Raw genomic sequence first — 21,310 nt, forward strand, 5'->3', positions numbered from 1 at the left:
TCTTACAGGGAAAAAATTGCTTTGCTACCTTCCCAAATCAGCTACTTCATCTAGGAGATAACAGCAGGGTGTTGGAGTGCAGGGCCAGGTCCTGAAGTAGCAGATAGAGAAGTGACAGCAAGGATTGCTCCATCATCAATAAATGGGCTGGGAGTTCCTGGAGCACGGGGGACTCAGAACATTGTGCAATAGTTACAATCTGATGCAACCAAATCATGCAGTTTCAAAAGAAACTGCATCCTTCCCTGTCTGAACAACAAATTCCTGGAAAACATCAGTAAATTGCAAGAGCAGGGGTGTAATCCAGTCATGGCTTTGTATGAGGTAACTTTGCTGCTCTGTGGTATTTATTATATATCACTTCTGTATGATGAATTGCAAAGGTATTTATACAGAGAGTACAAAGGTATTTATACAGAGAGTACAAAGGGATTTATACAGAGAGCAAGTTCTGCTGGGAACCTCAGTTCTGGGAGTCCCTTCCCTGCCTGCTCTCAGCTATGGTTTCATTAAGACTGCTGAGTTGCCTAGAGACAGAGGCTATTACTGAAGGCTTAGGCTTATGGTAACATTGATATGCATTTGTTATGCATGTAACACTTGATATTTTGTGTATTCACCCATGTGATGCAAACTGTCTACAGTTCTGGCCATACAGAGTCTGTATCTTGTATGTGTATCTGGTGTTTCTGTGCCCTGTATGTGGTGTAGTATAGTGATACCATGAGACACTTATGAACTGCTGATGTTTTCTCAGTTCAGAAAAAATGAGTTTAGAGACCAGGTAAGACTTTATTATTAAAAAGTTAGCTTGGAATTCCTCACAGTCAAGCACGTACTACGATCATGCTTGGTAAGGATAGGCTGAGTGGTGTTAACTTGCTGTGAATGCACATAAGGGAGCCTTTGGTCAGTGCAGCACAGCTCTATCATCTAGTGGTGTTTCATTTGTGCTAATGAAGCCTTTATCCTGCCAGGTATTTTTCCCAGTGTTTATTTGTGTCTCCTTTTTGTGCGGTTACAGTCACTTGTATACATCATCAGTTCAGATGTATTGAAAGCCTTGTGTGGAAGAAAGGAGCCACCAGGTCATGCTGTTTGCAACTTGGCAAATTGAGTGTTTTGTAGAGCAGGCAGGGCCAGGTTTATAATGGAGCTGATAGCAGGTGATCCCTGCTGATGGTAAATGCTTATGTGAAAAGGTCCTGTGGGATGCAGCCAGGGCTGGCTGCTCCCTGAGGCAGGGCTTCAGCAGCTGGTCATGGGCAGCAGCTGGGTGTGCCAGCTGGGACAGCCAGGCCCAGCCACAGCCGGCTCCTCAGGGAGGTTTGGGGTGATGAGGCAGCCCCCAGGACAAGCTGGGAGGTCAGGCTGTGGCTCAGGTGAGAGCCCTGGGTGTCTCAGAGGTGCCCTGGGGACGGGGCTGGCTGGAGCTCAGGAGGCCAGACTGGCAGGGGCAGCTGTGCCTGAGCTGGAGCCTGGCACCCCTGTAGCATGGCTTGGAGAGGGACTGGAGGTCCCAGGAGCCTGGCACCCCTGTAGCATGGCTTGGAGAGGCACTGAAGGTCCCAGGAGCCTGGCACCCCTGTGGCATGGCTTGGAGAGTGAATGAAGGTCCCAGGAGCCTGGCACCCCTGTGGCATGGCTTGGAGAGAGGCACTGAAGGTCCCAGGAGCCTGGCACCCCTGTGGCATGACTTGGAGAGAGGGACTGGAGGTCCCAGGAGCCTGGCACCCCTGTGACATGGCTTGGAGAGGCACTGAAGGTCCCAGGAGCCTGGCACCCCTGTGACATGGCTTGGAGAGGCACTGAAGGTCCCAGGAGCCTGGCACCCCTGTGGCATGGCTTGGAGAGTGAATGAAGGTCCCAGGAGCCTGGCACCCCTGTGGCATGGCTTGGAGAGAGGCACTGAAGGTCCCAGGAGCCTGGCACCCCTGTGGCATGACTTGGAGAGGGACTGGAGGTCCCAGGAGCCTGGCACCCCTGTGGCATGGCTTGGAGAGTGAATGAAGGTCCCAGGAGCCTGGCACCCCTGTGGCATGGCTTGGAGAGTGAATGAAGGTCCCAGGAGCCTGGCACCCCTGTGGCATGGCTTGGAGAGTGAATGAAGGTCCCAGGAGCCTGGCACCCCTGTGGCATGGCTTGGAGAGTGAATGAAGGTCCCAGGAGCCTGGCACCCCTGTGGCATGGCTTGGAGAGGCACTGAAGGTCCCAGGAGCCTGGCACCCCTGTGGCATGGCTTGGAGAGGCACTGAAGGTCCCAGGAGCCTGGCACCCCTGTGGCATGGCTTGGAGAGGCACTGAAGGTCCCAGGAGCCTGGCACCCATGTGGCATGGCTTGGAGAGGCACTGAAGGTCCCAGGAGCCTGGCACCCCTGTGACATGGCTTGGAGAGTGAATGAAGGTCCCAGGAGCCTGGCACCCCTGTGACATGGCTTGGAGAGGGACTGGAGGTCCCAGGAGCCTGGCACCCCTGTGGCATGGCTTGGAGAGTGAATGAAGGTCCCAGGAGCCTGGCACCCCTGTAGCATGGCTTGGAGAGGCACTGAAGGTCCCAGGAGCCTGGCACCCCTGTAGCATGGCTTGGAGAGAGGGACTGGAGGTCCCAGGAGCCTGGCACCCCTGTGACATGGCTTGGAGAGAGGCACTGAAGATCCAGGAGCCTGGCACCCCTGTGGCATGGCTTGGAGAGAGGCACTGAAGGTCCCAGGAGCCTGGCACCCCTGTGGCATGGCTTGGAGAGGCACTGAAGGTCCCAGGAGCCTGGCACCCCTGTGGCATGGCTTGGAGAGGCACTGAAGGTCCCAGGAGCCTGGCACCCCTGTGGCATGGTTTGGAGAGTGAATGAAGGTCCCAGGAGCCTGGCACCCCTGTGGCATGGCTTGGAGAGGCACTGAAGGTCCCAGGAGCCTGGCACCCCTGTGGCATGGTTTGGAGAGTGAATGAAGGTCCCAGGAGCCTGGCACCCCTGTGGCATGGCTTGGAGAGGCACTGAAGGTCCCAGGCTGTGTGGAAGTGGGGCTGCAGGGCCCGCGCTGGGTGTGGGTGCAGCTCCCAGCTGAGGCTGGGCAGAGCCCTGAGGGCTGGGAGCTCTCACACTGTGTAAAGCAGCGTTCCCTCGGCAGAACTGACAGAGCTGAGGGACATCTACTGTCAGTGTCACCCCCAGGTGTTTTTCACTTGCTTTTGTTGGTGAGATACTTCCTTCCACTGGAAAGGGCGACACAATACTTATGAAATTTATCATCTGGAGCCTTGCCCAGATGAACAGTGCATTAATGCACTTGGAAGAATTTGAGCTTCATTATGGTCTTTGAATCAGCAGCTATGCACAATTTGGCAGTCACTCTGACTGAAAGCTGAATGCTAAAGCCCAGGTTTAAGCTGTGATGAAAAACGAATGCTTTTGTCCCTTATTTCTATAGTAGCATGAAATTGTGGAGTTTGTATGCCTGTGTTTTTCCTGGCTACAGAACTAGGTTCAGTGACATCTCTCTCTGCAGAGACAGGCTGGGTACTGCAGTGCACAGTGAAGCTGCAGCTGGTGCAGAATCCAGCAGGGTGATTTGTACCCATGGTGATCCCAGTCCCCGTGAGCTGTGCTGATGGGAATGCTCAGTGAGCAGGAGCTGCCTTCCCAGTGTATTGAGCTGTCAAACCTTAGATGTATTATTTGGGATAAAGAACAATTCTTTTTCTCTTTTTTTTTTTTCTCATTATTGAAGTAGTTCAGTCAAAGCTTAATAATGAAGATAGTTTTCAAGTTCTTAAAAGTCTTCTTGTCCATTCACTGGGTTTAGCTGGAGCAATCCACAGCTGGAAATTGCTGATTATCCATTCATTTTCCATTCTTGTCATGGATGACCAGACATAAGGAAGACACAGAAATATGTCCTGGAAGGACTGGGACAGCAGCCTGGGGAAATGTCTATAGTGGGCCTCTTGGATTGGCAGTGCCTGGAAATGGGATTATCTTTAATGTCAGCTGGTCTCACGTGACATAACTGATGTAGTGTGGAAAAATGTATAGTTTATGTCTGTATAGTATAGACATAGTCCACTAGTCTAAAAAGAAGTTGGAATAAGATGAAAGTGCTAAACCATGAAGAAAAAATAAAATAGCCTGAAGTGGAGTAAAGTAGTTGGGTGAACTGCAGATACTGGTAGAGACTAACTTCCTCCTTCAAAGAACTAGTTCATTATTCTGGTAATCCACGTGTGCAGAGCTTTGATAGCAAATTCACTCAATCTTAGGGGGGTTTTTTGGTCCATTTATGCAAAAGCTCAGACTAAGATTATCAGATGTTTCTTCTTTTTATCATGAAAATATCAAGGCATAATTGTTTCCTCAATATGGAAAGGAATAATGGTTCTACAGCTTCTTTGGGGGCTCTCCAAGTTCACAGCTAAACAACAAAGTAGTGATGAATTTCAGGGGTCTGAGCATTTTTTTTTTTTTAATTTAACATGTTACTGAACAAAACTGGGGCTCTTTGTAGGAGAATTTATCAATGCCATGACTCTGAATCTCTCTACAGTATTGTGTGAAACAAAAACATTAATTTACTGAACCTTTCCAGACGTTGTTACTGACTGCTGGCTTTGTGCTACTGGTTTACCAGTTTTGGTTTTCTTATGATCATCTCACTCCTGGTTAGACGGGGCTGTTTTAGAGGGAAAAAGTAATTTTTAAAGGCTTTTGGGTTTGATTGTTTGCATATGATGTGGCAAAGTAAGAAATGGTTAATAATAGAAGCCAGTTAGGCTGAAGTGCTGCATTGACTTTCCAGCATATCTCTGTCTGTGGCTTCCTTGTAGCACAGGAGAAAAGAGGGCAGTCTGCTGTCTTGTAATAATTGCAGGAAAGATAAATTCACTAATTAGAGCCAGAGTCAGTGTTTAAATAACATTTCTTTTCTGAGCAAGTCCAGCGCACTGGACAAATTGCAGCTGCTTTTCTGAGGTTGGAGATGCATTTGGATTTGGATTTGGATTTGAACACAGTGGGCAATAAAATCGTTCTTGCACAGTGGTGATTCATTTATATATTTGCGTATTAAAAATTTAAAAATACACGATGTGTTAATACACTAAAGAAAACACAGTTTTCTGATTCAGATGATCAGTTGGTTAAACTGTTGTCTGCTCCTGCTTAAGACTACATCTCTTTCATTTTGTTTGCTTTTGGTTTGTTTTTTTTTTTTTTTTTTTTTGTTACTTATAACCCTGAGATTTCTAAGTTAGCCTGAGGAAGTAAGATGCAATCCTGTGTCCTATGCATATCTTGGAGTAAATGAGATTTTAAAAATACAGGACTGGTTCATTTAATATCAAATGCTCTACAGCCATAGACTTAAAAACTCCATGCAGTGAAAAGTGGATACTGTGATGCGTTTGTAAATAATGCATATAGAGCCTGATGCAATGCAAAGGAAAATAATTAGACTTCAGATTGCCTGTGGGCAGGCTGTGAGAAGTTTTGTATGCATTTACTTGTTCATTCTTCATTGTGCCTCTTCTCATCATTTGAATCTGGTGCCACAGGCTCAGATGTGCTATTTTCTCTTTTTTATTTTCCCCCTGAATTTAGCTGTCTCCTTCACCAAGCCATTTCACAAATATCTATTAGTTTTCTCTTCAAAGAGACATGATGAAGAAGAAGCAGGGGAAAATGTCTGTAGTAAAACAGGATGAGGCAGGAGGCTCTGTACAGCCCGATGTTGACTCTGTGGTTGTTCCAAAGTCTGTAACTTTCAGCTGTCCAAATAACAGTGCCCATGATTGATTCCTGGAACCAGTTCAGTTGGACTGGGAGCTCTGGGTGTCCCTTGTTTCTGTTGGTGGGAGGCTGTAGGGTTTCAAGGAGGTCTGGGTGGAGAAGGGAGGAACAAGATGGCTGTGGTAAGATCCCAGAGTGCTTTGACAGCAGGGTCAGAGGGGAAGCAGCCCCCTCAGGCACCTCAAGGTGGCTTCTCTCAAGCAGGTTTTTTATTTCCACACCTTCCATGCTTCCCCTTTCTCGGGAGTGCAGGATTGGTATCCCTGACCAATCCTTTCTGCAGTGTGCTCAAGACAGAAGCTGCTGGGGCAGGGAAACAAATACGGGGAATTTGTCCAGATGCAACAATTACAGAGTGCCTTAACTCTGTGTGCACCTCTGTCCTTCTCCATTGCCACTGAGGAAAGACATGGCTAGGAGGAAAGACAGCTAATTTCCAGGGCAGTTTCCTCGGAGGAAAACTGCTTAAAAACAAACAAATCACAGTTCGTGGTGCTGGTTGTAAGACACACTAAAAACGGTGGTTGTTTTACACACACTTTGTTCATTTCTCATGAGGTAATGATGATTCAGTTGTAACTATCGGTACAGTCTGTTTTCACAAACTTTGATGAATTTAACTTGATGTTTCCTTAAGCACAGTAGAGATAGAAATGAAAAAATGTTTATACGTGTCAGTTTTGGAGTGCTTTTGGAAATAAACAGCATGTTCTTCTGCTGGCAGGATTTGAAATCTAGCAATCAGAGAGATGAAATTGCTGCAGCACGTGTATCCCTGAAGGAAAATTCTGCATTCCTACATTCAATATGTTCAGCTTGTTTGGAACATTCAGATGTTGCATCCCTTACAGCCAGCAAGGATTCAATTTGCAATGAAATACAGAATGCTCTCAATGTAATTTCTAATGCTTCCCAAGGAGTTGGAAATAAAGTGGAGCAACCTGCATCTCGCACAGCTACTCTTGGAAGTGCACTTGATGAGCTTGAGGTACGTAAACGTGTGAGATTACAGTATTTTTGGAAAAAGTTTTTAAATTTTTAATAACTATTGGTATCATAAATGATGAGCCTAAAGGCATTAAAGATTGTTGCTCTGCTTAGTCCTAGTCTAAATAGTATCACTTGAAATGATTTCATTGAGATGGTTCATTGAAATGAAATTTTCTTCAGAGGAGTTTGGAATTAAGGCTTCATGTGTGTTCAGTGTTTGGCTCCCTTCGAACAGAGGGCAGAGTCAGCTCCAGTTGTGTCCCTGCTGCTGGAGGCAGACCCATCCTGCAGGAAGTGGGCAGAACCCAGGAGTTCAGTGTGCCCAGAAGGGATTCTCAGCTGACAATGCCCACTGCTGCCTTGGCTGCGTTTGAGCTGCTGCCATGCAAGCTGAGTCCTTGTCTCCAGAATGTGTCAGTGGGATCATTGTGTAATTTGTATAATCAAGCAATTCAGAAACCTCATTATATTTGCTGCTTATCATGAAATAAAGTGACATAGCTAATATGCTTTCACCACCTCTGCATTTCTGCTTCCATTACTGAAGCAAATATCTGGGGGAAGGCAGCACTTTCTCTATTCCTGACCTCATCTGAAGCTTTTCTATGGAATTTTTCCTTTTTCTCATGGCTGCTCTGGCTCTCACCAGTGTGATTTTCCATTGTCCTGCCACAAATGGTGAAAGATCTCCTATAGGTGAGGCTACACTCCATGATCTTCATGGGGTGTAACTGATGTAGGCCCAGATCAACACAAGGAATGTATGTTTCTAAGCACATTTGCAAATATGGGTGCCTTTGATTGTGAATTCTTCGACTTAGCAGATCTCAGCATCCCAGTGCTAAGATTGTGATACATTTTCAGGAAAACTGATGTTAGGACTGATGGTAGTAGATTTTTATCTAAAATTTTCAAAGGAAGATTAAAGAAATACATTGAAATATGACACAGATTTTGTAGTGGCAGTTTATTGATCAAAAAAGGCCTCTCTGACATGCTCAAAGTCAAAGCAGACAGGTTTTTCCCCGCAGAGGAGCAGGCTACAATTGCACATTATGGCTTTTGAAATTACAGTTCCTAATCTATATTCCTAATAAATGGAAGTAAAAAGAAACATGTAAGTGTAATATGTAACATGTTACAGTGTAGCTGTGAATGACAAATGAGATTTCCTATATGAGACCCTGGATTTAACTAGATTGCTTAAAAATTAAAAAAAAAAAAAAGAAATGTCAGAAGGAGTGCATTTTATTACTGCAGATGAATTAATCTTGACTCTGTGTAAGCAGTACTATTTAAAAATCGAGTAACATTTGTTATTGTTCTAAAATTTGAAATTTTTGATAATCACGAAATGGGAAAAAAAGTATTTTGAATTGAATTTGTTTTTACTTGGAAATGTAAGAACATAGAAGTCTGATGGTTGTAAAAAGCTGTTTGTTTATCAAGTTGTAAATATATTTTTACCTGGGTAGCACAAATGGGAATTGAAGCTGTGTGAGTTAGATAAAGCACAATTTATAGAGCATTTAACTTCAGAAATGATTTTATGAGTTAGATGGTTATACTTCTCTCGCTTTACAGAAAGTTCTATTGGCTAAGGACCTGAAATAACCTTTGCTCTATCTTCTTCTTGCAAATACAGTGCCATGAAATAGATTGATGCAGTAAATAGTCTGGTGGGAACAAATCTCATTAAATGTTTATAGTGTGGAAATGTATCTCAGAGCTTACCCAACAATCTAGTATCTAGATGTTTTGCAATATCATTCTTCCTTTGCCAGTGCTGGCACTGTGAAAGTTATTAGAGATTTATAGGTGAGGAAACCACCAGTAAAATTAGAGCAGCTAACTCTTAAATCAGTAGATTCTCAACAATTTCTCTTAAAGGCTCTCTATAACTACTGTGTCATTTGTAAATAAACACAAAATTGTAACTTTAAAATTTAATTGCATATTAAGATCTGTGAAAAGAGCATATTGGGTGCAGGTTATCTAATGTCTTTCCTGGTCTTCCATCTTGGGAGTGCAAAGAGGTTTCTCACAAAATGATGCAGGTCCTGCATGCTGAGTCTCTGTGGGTGTGTTCAGCTGCTCTGTGGTCCTTGGGTGACCGTGGCCATCCAGCTGAGCAGTTACAGTGAGATGCCAAAAGGCTGTAAGTCACTCCAGAGCTTCACCAAACACAACCAAGTTTCTGCATACCCATGGGCCCTCTTTTTTTCCTGGATCACACCAGAGAGGGAGAAAACAGGGATCTAATCACTCCTCTTGAATGCTCCCTTATGCTTGAGCTGCTTCAGAGTAGCTGACCACTGTTCAGCCTGTTAAATCAAACCCACCAGAAACTGCTTCTTGTGTGTCTGGTGTCTTCTCATTGTGTCTTCTCTTTCCTGTGTAGATGTACTGATTATGAATAAGTAATGAAATTATTTGAAGAATTTTATCTGTAGGGCAGAGTCTGAAATCATGTTTTCCTGGCTGTTACTGCCTAGATTATTTTTAATTCAGAGATGAACCATAGTAGCTTTTTGGCCAGTGCTATTTGTCCATGTTGGTGAGAACTTTCTCCTAATTGTCTCCCAAAAGAGGACATTTCTGTTTTGGGTCAGCTGAGATTTGAAGGCAGTAATTTTTCCAGCTGATTGTATAATTGGCTGTGGCCACCACGTGTGTCTTAGTCTTCCCCAGACAATGAAGCTGTTTTTTCTGCAGCAGCACTTCAGTGTTCTGCCTGCCAGGTGTGTTTTGCATTACGATGGACACTGCATGTGCAGCTTGGCATTGAGGGGCTGCTTGAGATACAGGAGCTTGCAGGAAGCTGCTGCTGCAGTGAAGGGTGGCCCTGTGGCACAGCTTGAGCAGATGTGAGGGACCCCAGAGCACCTTGGTGTTAAGGGCTCTAACAGGAATGAGGGAGGCAGAGTTTCGAATCTCTCACACAAGCTTGTGACTCAAGTCTCCTTGCCTCACTGTTTAAGCTTTTATCTTATGGTGTTCTGATATAACACTTTCATTTCTAGCTTAAGCTAGATAGTCCCAGAAATCGTCTTGTTAAATCTAAACTGAAAAAAATAATTCAAATTCTCCAGTTTGCAATTATTCTGGCACTTAGTGGATAAGCGCAGATAAGTTCTGATTTACCTAGATTCCCTGTCATGGTGTCTGGCATAGTTTTCTTGTTTAATATTTCTTCTGAAAGCTTGGAACCACCTATGCATGTGATGTAAGAGGTGAATAGGTGTATGTGGAATCCAGGTTTGGAGATTAGGATTATAATGACATAGTTTCAGATGTTCAGTTATATTAACAATTACTGGTATAAATTTCTTCAAATGCTGAAGCTCAAATATACTTACTTTGCCATTTTATGAAAATCTCATAGTCTCCTTTTGTCTCTCTTTAGAATATTTGCTTGCCACACAAATGTAATTAATTTTATCAAGCCAAAAGAGTTGTCTGCTTTTGTTTACCCTACCTACTGAAAAGCAAAAGGACACTTATATCTATGTCCTTTGAAAAAATAATCGTTAAACGAAAGCTGCAGTTTTTATCTTTGCTCATATTAAGCCTGTTAAAAGTGGCAGCAGTGACTTTCTGCCACAGTGTGGGATTGATTAGACTAAAAATCAGCAGAACTAGACTCCTTGTGTAATCCGACTCAGCTTTCTCAGCTGTGAGCTAGCACTGCTGGCTCTGAGTTCAATCCAGAGGTTCTCTAAAAGACTAAAGTTTAGAGGCATTGAACCCCTCTTTGAAACAAAGCTTAAGCTCTGGTCTGAGACTCTGAATGGCAGAGAGAGCCTGGGTTTATCTGCAAATGACCTCTGTGTGTACCCCACTAGGGAAAAGAGAATCTGCCATGGTCAAAAGTATTTTGGATGCTTCCAGTGGAAAGGGCCAGCTGCACATCTGGGAAGCATAATGTCACTGCAGTTCCTGCAAGTACAAAATAAAGCAGCAGCTTCATTGAGCTGACTTTTCTTACCTGTGCTCCTTGTTTCTTCCAGAATTTAATAGTCCTGGATCCTCTGGTGGTGAACGAGGAGAAGGTGAGGCCGTCCCTGGAGCAGCGGCTGGAGGCGATCATCAGCGGGGCGGCGCTGCTGGCCGATTCCTCGTGCACGCGGGACTCGCACCGCGAGCGCATCATTGCTGAGTGCAGCGCCATCCGCCAGGCCCTGCAGGAGCTGCTGGACGAGTACCTGCGCTCCGTGAGTAACCAACGCGGGGGAATGGAGTAACCAACATGGGGGAGCTGAGCAATGAACATGGGGGAGGCGAGTAACCAACACGGGGGAACTGAGTAATGAACACGGGGGAACTGAGTAATGAACGCAGGGGCACTGAGTAACAGACATGGGGGAGCTGAGTAATGACCACGGGGGAGCCAAGTAACGAACACGGGGGAGCTGAGTAATGACCACGGGGGAGCCGAGTAACGAACATGGGAGAACTGAGTAATGAACATGGGGGAGCGGAGTAATGAACATGGGGGAGCCGAGTAATGAACACAGGGGAACTGAATAACGAACACAGGGGAACTGAGTAACGAACACGGGGGAGCCGAGTAACGAACATAGGGGAGCCGAGTAACGAACATGGGGGAGCTGAGTAACGAACATGGGAGAACTGAGTAATGAACACGGGGGAGCGGAGTAATGAACATAGGGGAGCCGAGTAACGAACATGGGGGAGCCGAGTAATGAACACGGGGGAACTGAGTAACGAACACAGGGGAGCTGAGTAACGAACATGGGGGAGCCGAGTAATGAACATGGGGGAGCCGAGTAATGAACACAGGGGAGCCGAGTAATGAACACGGGGGAACTGAGTAACGAACACAGGGGAACTGAGTAACGAACACGGGGGAGCCGAGTAACGAACATAGGGGAGCCGAGTAACGAACATAGGGGAGCCGAGTAACGAACACGGGGGAGCTGAGTAATGAACACGGGGGAGCCGAGTAATGAACACGGGGGAGCCGAGTAATGAACACGGGGGAGCGGAGTAATGAACACGGGGGAGCGGAGTAATGAACACGGGGGAGCGGAGTAACGAACATGGGGGAACTGAGTAACGAACACGGGGTAACAGAGTAATGAACGCGGGGGCACTGAGTAACAGACATGGGGGAGCTGAGTAATGAACATGGAGGAACTGAGTAACGAACGTGGGGGTACTGAGTAACACACACAGGAGAACTGAGTAACATACGCGAGGGAACTGAGTAACGAATGTGGGGGAACTGAGTAACACACGTGGGGGGGCTGAGTAATGAATGTGGGGGAATTGAGTAATGACCGCGGGGGCACTGAGTAACGAATGCGGGGGAACTGAGTAATGAACACGGGGGAACTGAGTAACAGACATGGGGGAGCCGAGTAATGAACTGGGGCACTGAGTAATGAACACTGGGTACTGAGTAATGAACTGGGGCACTGAGTAATGAACACTGGGTACTGAGTAATGAACTGGGGCACTGAGTAAGGAATGCGGGAGAACTGAGTGACATTAAACACAGGGGACTGAGTAAGAGACACAGGGCAACTGAGTAACAAACATGGGGCCACTGAGTAACAAACATGAGGCCACTGAGTAACACAGGGCCCAGCTCGGGCCTGCCTCAGCGCCTCCTGCTCCGGGAGCTTAGCATTTAATGAAGCATTAAAGTGCAGTTTAACCTGAATTTCACAAAATTATCTTTAAAAGGTTGAAAGGGACATTTTTCTCCAGAAATCTAAGCAAAAACTAAATGCACATCCCCAGCATGAGTATGAATTGTATTAATTGTGTTGTGTATATAAAGTCTGTGGAAAATGCCATACCACAGATGAAATGTACGTTTCAGTTATTTTATGCTTGTTATGAACTGTCACTGATTCAGAACAGACAATCTTTCATATGCCAGAAACAGAATTTTTTTGGTAATACCACTTCCTAGACTAGAGTTTGGAAATGTAATCTCTGCTCCTGTAGAATGCAATAAATTAAATAATAATTTCTTAAGAGGTAAGCAGTCTGTTAGTGTTGTTTTCGAGTAGGATGTTGGATGTTGTCACCAGAAGAGGAGAAGAGCACCAATTTACAAGTGTTAAAATGACTAAATTGCTATATTGGGAAGACAGGAGTGTTGGGTAAATCCAGAAATCTCATTGTCTGACATGCTTGTAGCTGTGAATTAGAAAAGGAACGTAGTTTGCGTTTTAAAAGTGATTTTTCTTTTAGATTTGAAGAATGGGTTTGACACTTGTTACATCTGGCAGGTAAATGTTGAAACAGTGGAGACTCAATACTGTTAATATGGGTACACAATGTTAATCTCATGCTTTTCATCTGTAAACATTATCTGTAGGCATAATGTTCTTTTCTAAATATACCTCAGGATGATTCACTGAGCATATTGAGGGAACAATTGTGTGATACAGATATTTATTCCCTTTTTGGGAACCTGAAATTCCTTTTTGTTCCGTAAGTCATAGCAGTTAACACAATCGAAAGCTGTTCTAATGAGACTGTTTACTTTGTCTTATTCTGTTGCCCTTAGGATAATGTAGTGTAGGGACTAAAATAATTATGCATGTCAGATTTTTTTTTCATCTGACAGATATTGTACTTTTTGATATTTCTCTTTGTTTATTAGAAGTTTACAGATGCTTTATTAAAGTTAAATTGTGTTTCAGGCCTTACACCACTGAAAGGTGCTATGAAAGTTTTAATCAAAATGCTGTGGGATGCAGCCTTAATTCTTGAACCTGTCTAGAAGTGCTTTACACATGGGTTAGATAGTGAGATTTCTTCAGCTCTGGTTAGCTTGGAATGTAAATCTTTGGTACATTGTTGTAGCAGATTTCTCTTGCAATGTCTGTTCTAGGGTGGGTCAGGGTTTGCTGTTAAGTGGCTGAAAGTTTATACAGGAAAGCATCCACCTTTAATGGTTGGACTTAATGATCTTGAAGGGCTTTTCCAACATAAATGACACTCTGATGCTATCCAGAGCACGTGGCAGGATGCAGATGTGGTGAACAGCATCCCATATTAGTCCAAAAGGTTTCTATGGGTTTGTCCCAAGAATGCTTTCCGATGAATCTCTGGTGTGAAACTACAAGATTTTAAGTCAAATGGTCTTAAATTTTTAGACTCTTGAAACAAAATTGTGATGGTCGTTTCTACTTCAGAAATAATCATGGTTTTAGGGGTATATAATGTACAATAGGTGGAAAAGAATAATACATAACCCACCCCACTGACTTGAGAAAGTCAGAAAGCAGCTATTGAAATATGACAGTAAGGGAAAGTGCCATATAATTTGCTGCAGAACACAGTGAATGCACAAGGTGGTGAAGACAAGGAAGCAGAATAGAGAAAATACAAATGATTTAAAGGCATGAGGTTACATAACAGGAGGGAATGACGAGTTTTTAGTTTCTTTTAGAGCTCTTCTTATATGAATAGAAGCACTCTCACTGAGAACAGTTTATGGCTATTACTGAGACTGTGTTAAATAAGTTTTTCAATGAGAGGATTACCAGATGTCAGTTACTTTATTTCATAGCTCTAACTTGCTGAAGAAAAGATGATGGATCCAGGAAACAGTGCCGATTTATCAGTGTCTTTTTGGCTCTTCTATTAGTAGTTTCAACAAGGCAGGTCTGGGAATTGGATGAGCTGTGAAGATGATGACAGCCATTTGTAATCATAGCACAATTTAAGCACAATTTACTTTTCCTCTCCTTGGGAACACTGTTGTACTCCACAGGCAAGTGCTCTGTCTGTGGAATACTTCATGGGTGTTTGTGTGTCTGCCCTTCTGGCTTGTGCCTGTGCTGAGTGGGCTCCAGAGCCTCTGTGCCACAGCTTGTATGTGAGAATGGAAACTTTTCCTTGCCCACAATCCACACAGGGTGTGCTTTGCTCTGGCTTTGTGCTCCTGGTGTGTGGCTCCCAAGCTCGGCCTCCCCGCTGCCATTTCAGCCCTCTGCACTCCCTCACAAGCTGTGCTGCTCAGCTGCTCCAAAGGCTTTGTTTTCCTGGAGATCTCCTGGTTCTTGCTGGCACATTGGCTTGATCACTTGCCTTAAAGCTTCTTCCTGTCTGAGTGTTGCCAGTGGAGCTGCATTGCCCCAGAGACACCTCACCCAGTAAGTGCCCCCTCCACAGATCCTCCTCTGGCAGCTGCTTTGATGATGGCATCCGGCCTCTCTTTGGCTCTGGTGCTGATGGTGGATGTGCCCTGCCTGGTAAATGTTGAGCTTAAACAGGGCCATTGCCAAGGACTGGGTGCCTGAATTCTGTGTAGGTTCTGCATTGTCTGTTCTTTTGAAGCTGGGCCTCAGTGCTTGAACATGAATGAGGGACTTGTCTTTACAAACTGTGGGTCTGCTGGTAGGTAAAACTAGCAGTGAGAGAGAAAAGAAACAAGGGGAGGGATTCCACTGACTGATGAATGGAATGAGAGAGACTTGTCCTTACAAACTCTAGGTCTGTTGATAAATAAAACTGGATACTGAGAGATGAAAGAAACAATGGGAAGAACCATAAATTCCATAGGAATTCCATGGATTGAAACAAAGAAAGCAAAAGGGGAGGATTATACATTAGAAGGGGGTCTCAGGTATGAGACATTTTGGGAAGTCTGTACCTCTGAAGTACCTCAGGCAATGGGGAAGAGAGACAGACATGTGGCCAGGAAATGAGGATAGAAAGGAGGCTGCGTCCTCCAAAATTTTGAGAGACACCAGGGGAAATGCCCCATGGCCTCTCCCTGTATTTGAATAAAGTTACAGGACTCCTCTGTCTCTTTTTTGGACATAAACCTCTGGTGTTTGTGGATTAATTTTCCTGACAAACTGTACAGGCACTTAGGATTTATTAGCACTAACATTTGAAAGAGGATAAGGAGTATAGCTTTTGTGGTTCCTAAATTTGTTTCTTTTATTTTCCTCAATTATTTAAAGTGTCTAATAAGCCTCAAGGGCATCAAAGATTAAGAGCTTCTTGGTGTCAGTGAGATTTTTTTTTTTTTAAAGAGTTTTTAATGCAAGCTTGGAGAAACATCTTTTCAGAAGATACTTGCTTTTACATGAGTGTCTGTTATTCACAGAGGTTTTATCACAGTGAATGGTACAATGCAAAGTGAAGCAAAATGCTCTCCACAAGAACCTAAACGTTTTTCTGTTCACAGAGTAATTCAGACACACAGTAAATTGCCAACACATTTATAATTCTTCTGAAAGGCAGCAGGTTTTTTTCTGAATTGTTCCAAAAATTCTTCAAAATTATTTATGTACTGTTGTTAACCTTTCTGAATTTTACTCATAGACACAGGTTGTTAGGAGATAGATTTGTGTTTTAGAACATCCAGTAACAGGAATTGCTACTGTGGGTTTGGATATCTTATCAATGGCAGAATCACACTGTCCTATGGACAATAATGGAATAATGTATCCACTGGAGCAATCATATTGTTCTGCTAATAGGCACTTGCTTTTTCCTAGTGACAAGCTCTTGTCTCTCCTCCTTTGCAATGAAGAGTTGCTGACCTCAGTGGAGTGCAGCAATACGAGCACCTTGTTCCATGAGTTGTGGTTTTACTCAGTCACAGTGAGGACATTCCCTTCCCTGGGGGGCACAAGGGATGATGGAGCTGTGCTGAGCCTGGGTGGAAGTGGCTGTTGTGAGCAGCACTCAGTGCTTGCAGCTGCTGCTGTGTCTGCCATCATTAAATAGGGAGGTGTGCCTGAACAATTATTTTGCATCCTCCTCTGGCTTTCAGTAAAGATTGCTCCTGGATTGCTAGGGCAGGTCAGAAGCACTGCTATGAGAGCTGCTTTCTGGAACTGAAATCCCCTTACTGTTTGAATGTTCCATGATATTTGAGCTTCATTAGTTTTAGCTGAATGTTTCTCACCTTATTATGGCTATAGGTTGGAGATACATATGTGTGTGTATATATATGTGGGTCAGTGTATTTTTCTGATTTTTCAGTTCTGATTTCACTTCCTTCTTGTGTATTCTAAAAATGTTTGTTTCTTAACTGAGTTTTTGTGTCATGATTCCCTACATGTTTGGGTCAGACTTGGGTAATGTAGTCTGGATGTGCCTGTGGCTCTTGTGCCACAGGTGGTGGCAGCTGCTGTGTCCTGCTGTCCCACAGCTGTGCTGTGTGTGTGGCAGGGAGCAGAGCCAAACCAGCCCTTCTTCTGGCACCAGCCGTGCTTCCATTAAAAAATGTGAGGAGAACAGTGATACATTTTACCTTGAGGCAGATGAGGAAGGGAACTAAAGTTGCCCACCTAGTGCACATTTATATTACTGCTAATCAAGCCCTGGCCGTCCATCCAGCCTGAGCAGGAATGTTGTGTGCTGTGTGGCAGAGCTCAGGAATGGTCAGGTGTGCCCTGTATTGCATGTAGGGCATACCTGAACCTTGCTGGGAATGCAGGTCCTGGAGCTTTATGAAACTGGCTTCCCTCAAGGCTCCCAAGCCTTGTCCTTCACCACCAGAGTGTGTCCACAGCTTCTGGGAATGAGACCTGTTTGGATCTGAGCACATCACTGAAGTGCAGTGAGGGTGAGATGAGGAGCCAGGATCCCTGGAAGCAGAGGGGCAGCTGGGACAGGGAGGGAGCTGAGCTGGACTGGGTGAGCCCCTGAGGGAAAGGTGGGCAGTGCAGAGCCTGGATAGCCATGGGGAAGGTCCATTGTGGGAAGGGGGACACAGTGGGTAGCTGGCACTTGGGCTGCTGTGTCCCTAGGTTTCAGACTCTGATCACTTACTGGAACGTGACCATTGCAAATTCAAACCAGAAAATGGGTAGAAAAACAGGAGGTTTTTTTTATTGGTAGTGTAGTTCTGGGCCTTGCTCTTGGTCTCAGCTCTTAAATTTGGTTGCTGTGGAGCACTAATGCCTTGCTCTACCTCTGTATTGAGTAGTCTTCAAGAACAGCTTAAGGTCTGACCCACTGGATGTGGAGACTGTGATTGATAATGGTTTTTTGTGCTATTTTATCACCATTCTTACTCTTGGAGAGTGGAGGGATGTAGAGATGCCTCAAGCATACTGATATCTCAGCTTGGCCTTACCTGTACTTCATGGTTTCCCCATGAAGAATTTTAACACTTTCCTGGTTGCCAGTGACACCTGAGGAAGTAAAAATAGGGACTGTTTGACTTGTGCTTTATGGTTACTTCCACTTTCTTTGACAAGTGTGCAACTTGCAAAGTTCTGTGTAGCTGCTCTCTGGAGAACTGACCCCAGACTTGGTAGACTCGACTACAGGGAGTTTGAGGAAATTCCTTGTGAAAGTCTTCAAGAACAGAATGGCTTCTGGTTATTCATGGAAGGGGTTGAAATAACTGACTTCTTGAAATCCTTGTTTTTAACTCTGTTTTTATTTCTGAGCAGATAAAAACCACTTTTATTTCTGCCTTTTTACAAAAAGAGTGGATTTGAATGTGCTTACTTTACTGTCCTCTTCATACTTAAACATCTTAAGAAAATTGGAGTTCCAGAGAAGTTTGAAATTGAGGTATGTCAAAATGTAAACTAGAAGAATTTCCATGTGTGGGTGGGAAGTGTCACTCAGTTCTTTTCTTATTCACGGCTGGGTTTTTTTTATGACTTTATTGAGTGTTATGTTTTTCAAAAAAGGATGTATTGCAGTAAAATTGGTATGCCTATAGGGTATATTATGCTGGCATTTATGCAAGAAAATATGTAGTTTTCATTATTTTGTTGTTCACATTGTCTGAGTAGTTGATTGAGTTGACTTTGAACACTCCTACAGAGGATTTTCTTCTGTTTTGTATGCAGTATGTGTAATTGAAAATCATTTTTAAATGTTAACTTTCAGTGAACATTTTGTTTTATGGGGAAATTAGATATGAATTGTTAAGGAGGAGGATCTTAAGTGTACTTAAAAGAGAGAAGTAGTCTAGTGAATTCCCCAAATAGATTTACAGCTGAAAAATAAGCTGCAGTTACATGTACCTGATTATAGATGCTCTTACAGACCCTGCAGTAATCTGGGATCTGTGCACATGAGCTGGAGAAGGATAATGGAAGCTTTTCTGTCCTTCAGCCCTGCTTTTCCTGGAATGGTTCTGAGCTGAGCTGTGTCAGGATTGATCAGCCCTGACTGGAGGCTTGCAGTGGAGTAACAAAGTGTGAGGAGCAGCTCGTGGCTCTGCGGGGGTGACTCACTGCAAGAGTCAGGAGTTTGTATTTAGTATACCTGGCAGCACTGAAAATATATTGGGCTCAAGACTAAATTCTTTTCAAGAAACCTTCAATACAGCAGCATTTGCTCTCCCCAAGATGAAATAAATCCTTGATTATGGTAATAAGCAAGCATTAAAAATAATCAAGTATTTGTTAGCTCAGCATCTGCCTAGCTGTTTAGTTGACGAGAATTTTCCTATTTTTAGAATTTGTTGGAAATGGTTGTTATTACATAAGATTTTTCTCAACCCATTTCCTGTTTTTTAGAGGATGTTAGACTGATCATTTTCTGAAATGTCAGGGTGCCATTTCTAGGAATGCTACTGAAGTCTGCTGTTTCAGATGCATTTGTCATGGTTTTTATCCTCTGGTATAATGAAGCTGATTTTTTTCATCCAGAAATATTTCTAAATTTCATTCTGTTTCAGGTTGAAAGTTACTTTTTGTTTATGTATCAGTTCTAATTAAAAAGATCAATCATAACTGGATAGTTCAGGGAACTCTTCATGGAATGTTGGTGTTGTAGGCCCATGGAAAACCCAAACCAGCCTGGCTGGAGTTGACTCTGCTTTAAGCAGTAGGTTGGACTGGATAATGTCCAGACATTGCTGCTGTCTTCAATCTGTGGAGTCTGATGCCAAACATTTGAATAAATTCCAGTGTTTGTGCAATGTCCTGGATGACCCAGCCAGCTCCTTTTAATATACAGTAAATCCCATTATTTACTAATGGAAGATTGAAAGATATTCAGGTAATGAAGCCAGGACAAGAAATTACATAAAGTAGTAAAAGGAAAGTTTCTTTCATTTCAGTAATCTCTGGTAATTTTGAGATGATGAAAGAAGAGAGTTACTGGGTTAAATTCTGTTGTAATGAATCCTCTCTATAAAACAATACCTTGTAGAAGTCATTTGGGAAGTGGTTGATTAAAAGCCCTCCCAAAGAATTTCATCACGTGAAATTCTGCAGAGATCTATTGCATGGCTGAAACCAAATGCTTTGCCTGTAGTTCCTTGGATCCAGGATATTGTGTGCCAGCAGCCTATGAGATGCTGCATTTCTTGCTTTATAGTACCAGGAGGGACTTCTCTTTGATAGAAGTGGAGACACCTGCAGAGTTGTCAGCTGACTTCTGGACTTAATTTCTTGCCTAGCTTCTCTTGATATTTTTTATGAAGAATGAACAATGGAGCTTTATGTGAAATAGCTTATGGACACTTTTCAGGAAATCAGTACTGTATTATATTGCAGAAAATTGTAATTCTTGGTCTCAATTGTTCAGCCAGGTCTTAAAACAGTGAGTTAAAGGAGATCAGGAACTTGAAGATCTAAATCCCAATTCCACATTTCCATCTTCTTTCTGAAAAGAAAACCAAAACAAGACTTAAAAAACAAAACCACATCTTTGTCTTTGGTCACAAACAGCATTTATTGGCACTTCCCTCCTATTTTAACTTTCCTTTTAGTGAATTCTTTTCCAGTTGTTGCTTGTTGTTCCTGCCTGATATGCTACTCTTCTTCCTTAATTAAGTAAAATAAAAAGGAAGATTATAATTTTGAATAATTGCATTTGTGACTATTGTGTATGATCAGAAGGCTGGCTAAGTAAACAATGGAACCATCCCCCCATCACATTAATAAAAAAGATGTGCTTTAGTCCTTTCAAGATTACCTCTTCTCAAGAACTGCTTTTCATGCTTGTTTTCTAAGCCAGTGTAGCCAATTGGCAAATATTCTTTCTCCTTGAATATGCAAAGAAAATAAATGTCTGAAGTCAGAGAGCTGCAGTGCTTAGTAGAACACATTAAATAAATGATTCTAATTGCTATATTTACTGGAAAATCCTTACTATCTTAGGTTATTCTAATTGTCCTTAACCATTGTTTTATTATCAGGAGAAAAAACAAAGGAAATTTATACAAAGATGGAAAGAAATGATAAGTCAACTACTTGACTAGGAGCTGTACTCAGGAATAATCTAGGATTATCTTTTCTATCAAGGAGTGATGATTCTAATTTTTTCTAAACCCTAATATTGTAGGGGAGGAATTATCAGTCTGTAAAAGAAGATAAGTGGTGAAGGAATCCCTCCCTTCATTTTCTTGAATATATTTAGCTTTTTGCAGGAGAAATGAAGAATAATAATAATTTTTTATTCCATGTAAATAAGAGAAAATAAGAAATAAAATAATTACATACATCCTGGCAGCAGATAATGGAAAAAAAACCTGGAGCCCAAGGTAAATCTCTTCTCTGGGAACTTGGTTAGTGCTTCTTTTCTGCTTAATTCAGCAAAAGATCACTGTACTATTAATGT

General features: G+C 43.2%; 1 protein-coding gene across 3 annotated transcripts in view; it reads left to right on the plus strand.

The window, feature by feature from the left end:
• Window positions 1-21,310, plus strand: part of CTNNA3 (catenin alpha 3) — a 440,676-nt gene that overhangs the window by 73,333 nt on the left and 346,033 nt on the right. For all 3 annotated transcript variants that reach the window (XR_013183524.1, XM_077183545.1, XM_054637288.2), the window contains exons 6-7: window positions 6,504-6,767; window positions 10,780-10,983. Coding sequence is in view for 2 of the 3 variants with exons in the window: in XM_077183545.1 (XP_077039660.1) it covers window positions 6,504-6,767; window positions 10,780-10,983 (468 nt within the window). In the remaining variant the exon portion in view is untranslated. The remainder of the gene's footprint in view (window positions 1-6,503; window positions 6,768-10,779; window positions 10,984-21,310) is intronic.

The sequence above is a fragment of the Agelaius phoeniceus genome, chromosome 9 (assembly GCF_051311805.1).
Source record: "Agelaius phoeniceus isolate bAgePho1 chromosome 9, bAgePho1.hap1, whole genome shotgun sequence".
NCBI classification, from domain to species: domain Eukaryota; kingdom Metazoa; phylum Chordata; class Aves; order Passeriformes; family Icteridae; genus Agelaius; species Agelaius phoeniceus.